At 44.4% G+C, this 6762-nt stretch overlaps 1 protein-coding gene across 1 annotated transcript; it reads left to right on the top strand.

Moving 5' to 3' along the window:
* The first annotated feature begins 1332 nt into the window (after positions 1-1332).
* On the top strand, positions 1333-5876 carry LOC121618542 (consortin-like). Its single transcript, XM_041954045.1, has 3 exons — positions 1333-1689; positions 2450-2480; positions 5776-5876. The coding sequence occupies exons 1-3, from the start codon at positions 1537-1539 to the stop codon at positions 5874-5876; spliced, it is 285 nt and encodes a 94-aa protein (XP_041809979.1). The 5' UTR covers positions 1333-1536.
* Positions 5877-6762: the final 886 nt, after the last annotated feature.

Genomic DNA, 6762 nt, shown 5'->3' with positions numbered 1-6762 from the left:
TGTTCAGCTTGACTGGCCGTTAATGAGGAAATGGAGCCCGCTCTTTTTCAATCAGGACTGAACACAGAGAGTCAGCCAGTGGCTCTCCAGCTCTATCACATCAGAGGCTGTGCTTACTTTCCCGCTGCGTTCTAACTGAACGCTATTGACACCACAGTAAGGTGAGCAGAATCACCTGTCTGTGCTCTCCAGTTCTCTGTTTGGAAGGGATAAAGCGACCTTGCATCAGCATAATCAAGTCCCACGGCCGCTCTAGATGCTGTTAGTCCAAAATGAGCACCGTTCACAGTTCCCTGAGCCTGACCTGCCAGTGCAAGTTTAATGCTCTCTTATCCCTCGTCCACTGGCATTCACAACCATTAAAATCCCATCTTGCTTAGCTAGGTGCATCGGACACTAATGGAGACTGACTCTGCCCATTTGCTTTGTGTTACCCCATTCATTTTCTCCAGCCACCTCGCTCGTGTCCAATCGGAGCGCAGGTTGGGAGGAGTGCTGCTCTCAAAGTCAAGACCCATTCACGATCCTCTGGATCATCCGTGGATCAAGTGCTGTGCCCGTATCTCTTCTTCTCTTCTCTCTCTCCGCAGGCAAAGATTGGCCCCACACTAATGTTGATTAGCAGAGTGTGAAGGGAAGTGAGCAAACATCCAGAGGAGGCGCTCCTTGTGAATAAATATTTGTTGGGCTTGTTTGGGTAGTCAGGAGTGCTTTCTCTCTGTCTCTCATACAGTACAGTGGCTGTTCCTAATGACCCTGCGTTTGCATCAGCTGTCTGTTTTGATTCAGAGAATTTACAAAAGCTTGGTTTCTCTGTGGTAATGTGAAACATGCACACACAGCATTTATTCTAGTTTGCTTGTTGATGCATAATTCTTATGCACTCCTTATTTCTAAATCATAAATGGGGCAGTAAGACTCACTGTATATACATTATGCACTGCTCTCTGAATGCACAGTGGATAGTAAATCTGGTCAATTTAAGTCTCTTATACTACATTTAGAGATACATCATAGAACATGTGCACACCATATTTGGCTTTCATCATCAACATCTACAGCATTGCAATCTCCCTTTTCAGGGATTGGAGAGTAACTCAATGTGCTGAACACATGCTGGCGGAGCTACTGTGCACATGCAGAGCAGGGATTGGTCAACAGCTCTGCCACTCAAACTGCAAATACTCTCCCACTTCCTCTGTCCTCCTTTCGTGGTGCAGCCAGGGAAGGGAGGGGAATGGATCTCTTCTGTGCGAGTCGCCGGAGCTCCCTCAGCCTGCTCCTTACCACCTGTCCTTGACTTACTGTGCCGAGACGAGACTGAGAGGGAGCTGTGCTGCTCACGCCTCTCCTCTGGCGCCTCTCTGTCTGTGTTTATGTGAGCAGCTGCATTTTTCTTCTTTTAAGTCTTTCACTCTGTGTGGGGCTGTTTCTTTCTACCTGTGGTGCTTCAGCGGAGTGGCGAGTGGAGGAGGGTTCGTCCTCGGCTGGTGGAGCTCTGATGGGAGGCAGTGCTGGCTCTGGCTGGGACTGGGGATGCTGAACGGGGGGAGGGAGGGCCTGTTTGAGCTGGGACAGCAGCTCCAGCAGCAGGGGGAGTACCAGGCCGCCCTCCACTGCTTTCTCAGCTGCCTGTTGGGACTGACCCATGTGCAGAGCTTCACCTCTCTGCCCAACTGCTTACACCAGGTGAGCCACATGCCTGAAGACTGGACACATACACTCATAGCATTTGTGCATCTCTCTCCCTTTCCTTCACTTACACACACACACACATACAAACATGCATGTGCATATGCATTACATGCATCCAGGAAATCTGCTGTCTCATGGATTTGCACAGCTGTACACACATTTGCATCACTTCTCTTTTTGAGCATCATAAATTAGCACACAGGACACATTCAACCTTGATATCCCTATCACCAATGTCAAATCTAACAGTCTATCGCGTGTCCCTGTGTTGACAATGTAAGACCAATTCCATCTCAGTGGGACTGATCGTGTGCATGCTGCTAAATGAGGTATCGGACGCTGCTCCAATACACAGCAACAGTGTTATTAGACAGCTCAGATGCTTGAAATGACTCTAATATCCAGCTCATGTCTGCCCCATTGTGTGGAGGCTATGTTTTGGCACTGTGTAGCAGCCCAAAGTCTTAGCAGATTAAATGCTGGTGTGCTTTACAAGACCCTCCCACAAAGCCAAGGCTACAATTTTTATTCTGTTTGGTAGTGCCTGAAGGAATGTCCCTGATGTCCAAACAAAACCTTTACTCCAGAACTTTGGAACGTGTGGCCTGATGTTGACCAGACCAATGCGAGGAGAGCAGAATTACTTGTTTTGACAGCCGGTGACATCATGTGCAGGCACAACTGGGAATAATGTTGGGAGTGCATTATTTAACGCTTAACCGTGTCCCTTGGTTGTTTTTTCTGTGCCTTACAGATCGCAGAACTCTTCATCACTGAAAAGAATTGTATCCTTTACAAACTCAGGGAAAAGTCTCACTCCTCATCTCACGTCCTTCACTTTTACTTTCACCATCCCCTCAGGAAGTGTTTGCGAGCAGGCTAACTGTAAAACTGGCATTCTGTTTCTGTGAACATGGGAAGGATTGTCAGTGGTGGAAGCCATGGCAAATTCTGGCACTATGGAGGAGCGCATATAGAAAGCAGTATACACTGAGGGGGATGAGTGGATGTCTTTGGGAGAATTCATGATAACTCATTTGTCCCAGAATGCCATACGCATTGTGTGTAGCTCAGGCTGTGTGTGTGTCTCATAAGAGGATTTGTAGGCTCTTATCGCCGCACAACAGAGTGGAAGAGCACTAATTAACCTGTATCTGCACTGACTAGTCTGTGCATCGCCACTTCACTGCTTCTATAAACTATAGGAGAGAGAGATAATAGAGAGGTGTTACGTTTCAGGATATATTACCTCCATGGCTCCTCTCCCCGTTACTGAGACACTCCAACACTTAACTTGCCAGCTCAGGTTATCTACCTCAGCGAGCCTCCGCCCCTCACCGTCAATTTTCCAAAATAGGTCGATTTGCTGAGCTTCACTTCATCAATAGCCAGCAGTAGGCCCCTTCTCAGCATGAAAAAGTATCTACTTAGGAGGGTGGTCTACAGTGACAGGGTTAAATCTTTTGACATATGGTACATTATTGAATACCGTCATCAATAGTAATGGTGTTGTGTCATGTCAAACTGTGGTATTTTATGTTTGGTAGGGTTGCCGTATTACATTGTGTTATATTTAGGGTAAGGTTACAGCTGTGAACATGTAACTACGTCATACATTGTTTAGCAGCCGAGAGGAGCAATTCAATGGTATCATATTGTGGAGAGATTAAAAGTATGTGGTCATTTTTCCATCAAGTTTCCTTCGTTCTCATGAGCATCAAAGGAGCTGAAGTCGTGATGTTGTGGTCTTTCCAGTGCAGTCCTCCAGGGAGGGGGGTGGAGGGTCAGTGTGCTCAAACTGGGAGAGGATGTGGGAACTCTGGAGTTTCACACGAATGTTTACTGGAACAGAATTTGCAGCGTCTCTTCACATGTTGTCTGAACTGAATCCACAAGTAGGAAAACGAAGCCGACTTTACATATTCAAAGTATCCTGATATCATGCCAGACAGATACACTGTATTAGGTGCAGCTGATAGTGATGGTGGCAGTGCTGGGACCGCTTAAGGCTGGATGTATTGTTATCAGAGCTGGCAGTTATCTACAAGCGACCTTTGAACAAAGCCAAAAGCTCTTTTGGCTGCTGAGTGTTTACTGATACATGGTTCTTGGAAAGTATGCTAACCCAGACGAATTGACTTTAAAGTCAAATAAAGGAGGATATCAGATAAAAATCCGAGCATAATATAGTATTTCCAAGTCTGCTACTTTATGCTTACTACACTACAATTCAGAGGCAAATATTGTACTTAACTTAGTAGTTATTTTGCAGATTTACTTTAATAATACAAATATAATCACAAGTAAATGATGAATCTTTATTGATCCCTCAGCCTGCTCCTTACCATTTTCATGCTAGTGCTTTTGTACTTCAACAAAATTTTAAATACATGACTTTAACTTGTAACAGAGTATTTCTGCACTGTGGTATTCCTGTTTTTACTTAAGAGTCCTTCATCCACCTCTGGGCACAGGGAGCTTAAGAACTGAGCTAATCAACACATTACCATCACATTTAGTCTTATGTGGTCACATGATCTGTAATTCCAGAGGAAGTCCCACAGTGCTGCTGGATCGAGTTGTTTAGTGCGCCCCACGAGTTTATTTCAGTGCACTCTTAGCAGAGTTATGTGGCACGTGCGACCAGATGCGCCTTTGAAGGTGCCAGTGTTAATGCAAGTTCTTGTCGAGTTTTGGAGTGCAGAGTCCAATTACCAGCTCAGTGGAGGTTGTGTGTGTGTGTGTGTGTGTGAGAAAAAGTGGAGCACACATTCGATGGAGAGGATTGTGTGAGGTTCCTGTCTTGGTGTTGTTGTGGTCCAGCCAGGCTAAAAATAGCAGACAGAAGTAGTGATCTGACCCTTGAAGATGGCTGTTCCCCTAATCCTCCCTCCCAGATGGTCCACCTCATGTATACCCTGTGACATGTATGCTCCATTTCTGATCACCCTGCAATACATCCCAAGTAAAAAATGTGATTCCATGACTTGGTTGCTATGTCATCTCCTTCTGTACGGTACATTAAATTATTCAGTTGTACATGCACTAATAGCTTTTCAACATCCACCCCTCACCATCCATCATTTCTCTCTGCGTATCTTGTGGTGCTCAACAGGATGAAACATTTTGAATTTTTAATCTCTCTGTTTGATCACTGTTCTTTCCTTTTGTCGAGGACCACATGTACAGCATGATTTAAAGGTACCATGTCGTGGTTTTAATTAACTTTAAGGGTGACAAAATGAAGGAAACCAGCTGTTTCACTACCAAGCTGTCCTTTTAAACTGGAAACCAATCGCCCATCTTTCCAACCTCAGTTTAAAGGTGGAAGATATTTAGTTTTATGTGAGATGTATTAAAGTACAAAATTGGCGAGTAGTATCGCCACAGTGATGAAATACCCAGAATGGAATTTATAGAGCTTTACACATGAGAGATCTGGTGTTAAGTAGGACATTTAGACCAGCAGGGCTGTGTTTATTTTAAGCGTTCTCCGTCCCATTGGTCTTTAAATTCACCTGACAAGCATCAGCGGTGTCATTTTACCGTGGGACGGACTCTCAGTACGCAGACTGCTTTTGACAAAGCATCTATTTTTAGGGTGCTTTTTATAGCAAGTCTTTTCATGGAAACAAATCTGGCATTCAGATTGATCAAGAGGACCCTGTACCAAACACAAAAACAGGAGACAAAACCAGACACTAAAATAGGAATATGATATGAGAAGATACAATGAGGTGTAATCAGATACATCTACATTGTGATCCAGCATTCAAAGCTGGTTTTGCATCACAGTCGCTCCATTTGAAACACAGTACAAAAACCATAAACAATAGATAACAGCGTAAACCCATGAGTCAGACACCTGTAGTGGAAATCTGCAGCACATAATCCAGACCTCAAGATCAACAATCTGCTCTGGATTACTCCACATTCTGTTTGGCTGGAGGTGTCATTCTCAAGCGTGCTGGAAAAAAAGCACAGTGTTGAGCCGGGGCGGCGAGGCTGTTTTTAACTTCAACAACAGTCACCGACTAATCCTGCTGACAAGTGAGACTGATCCTTCACCTATATAAACAGATGGCAAGGCCCTCCAGTTCATCCAGGCTGAGAAAATGTTCTATGAGGTGGCATTGATCGAGCTCACGGCTCTTCAGGGGAGCACAGGCAAGTACTTTTGACATCAAGGTATCAATCAATACTTCTGGGAATACGCTGTAAGCTCAGTACTGCATGTACTGTATATCATGCAGTTTAGGATAAGATGCTTACCTACTTTGTTTTTGAATGTTTTTTGGTGATACTTTAATTTCCTTATCATTTCCTTGGGAGACAGCTCATGTCATTTGTTACTAATGCATCGCATGAAAGTAAAATTTATTAACACAAAGTGCATTTTTCAGCATATTTAAAGAAATAAGTTTTCAAACATTATTGAATTGTGAATCAGTATTTACTTTGATTTAACTGGATTCACTATTTGAGCTCAAAACTGCTAAAGTAACTAAATTGTCAGTCTCAAAACATTGCCTCTAGTTCCCCTTATGTAAGCCCCTTATGTATAATTCTTTCTTTATAAACTTTCAAGAAATGACAAGAAAGACATAAGAAAATTGTGTGGAAAACAATTTTGTTTTTCATTTAATTTTGAGGCTATTAGCAAAGCACCAGGTACGCCGAAGCAGCTCAGCGGCTGACAGACTGCTTGTAGTTGGCAGCTCTCCAAAGGAACTTGTGTGTGACCTGCATCTACAAACTAACCTGCAAACAATATGTGCATTATCACACACCGTGCTCCTGCAGCATGAACATGAAGTCCATCTTTGTTTACTGTGTACCTGGAGGATGAAGGGAGCACATTCACGACAAGGCCGCTCATTCATCACCTGCTGCTGCTCCAGACGTCTGCCTCTTCCTCTCTGTCTGCTGCTGAGGCAGCAGTGCAGCGTAGCGTGCTGGGCGCAGTGGAGGAGATCGGGGACAGGCGTAGTAGAAGACAAATGGCCACGCTTTGCTCATTAGGAGCTGTGTGTCGCTATACAATGCCGAAGCCCCTGATTCAGCACT

This window comes from Chelmon rostratus, chromosome 15 (assembly GCF_017976325.1).
Source record: "Chelmon rostratus isolate fCheRos1 chromosome 15, fCheRos1.pri, whole genome shotgun sequence".
NCBI lineage: Eukaryota > Metazoa > Chordata > Actinopteri > Chaetodontiformes > Chaetodontidae > Chelmon > Chelmon rostratus.
This window is presented reverse-complemented; position numbering and strand designations above follow the sequence as displayed.

Excerpts from the sequence above, each read along its gene's own strand:
- LOC121618542 (XM_041954045.1), top strand. The coding sequence starts at position 1,537 with ATGCTGAACGGGGGGAGGGAGGGCCTGTTTGAGCTGGGACAGCAGCTC. Across the intron at positions 1,690-2,449 it reads TGCCCAACTGCTTACACCAG|ATCGCAGAACTCTTCATCAC; the intron begins GTGAGCCACATG and ends TGTGCCTTACAG. Across the intron at positions 2,481-5,775 it reads CTTCATCACTGAAAAGAATT|ATGGCAAGGCCCTCCAGTTC; the intron begins GTATCCTTTACA and ends CTATATAAACAG.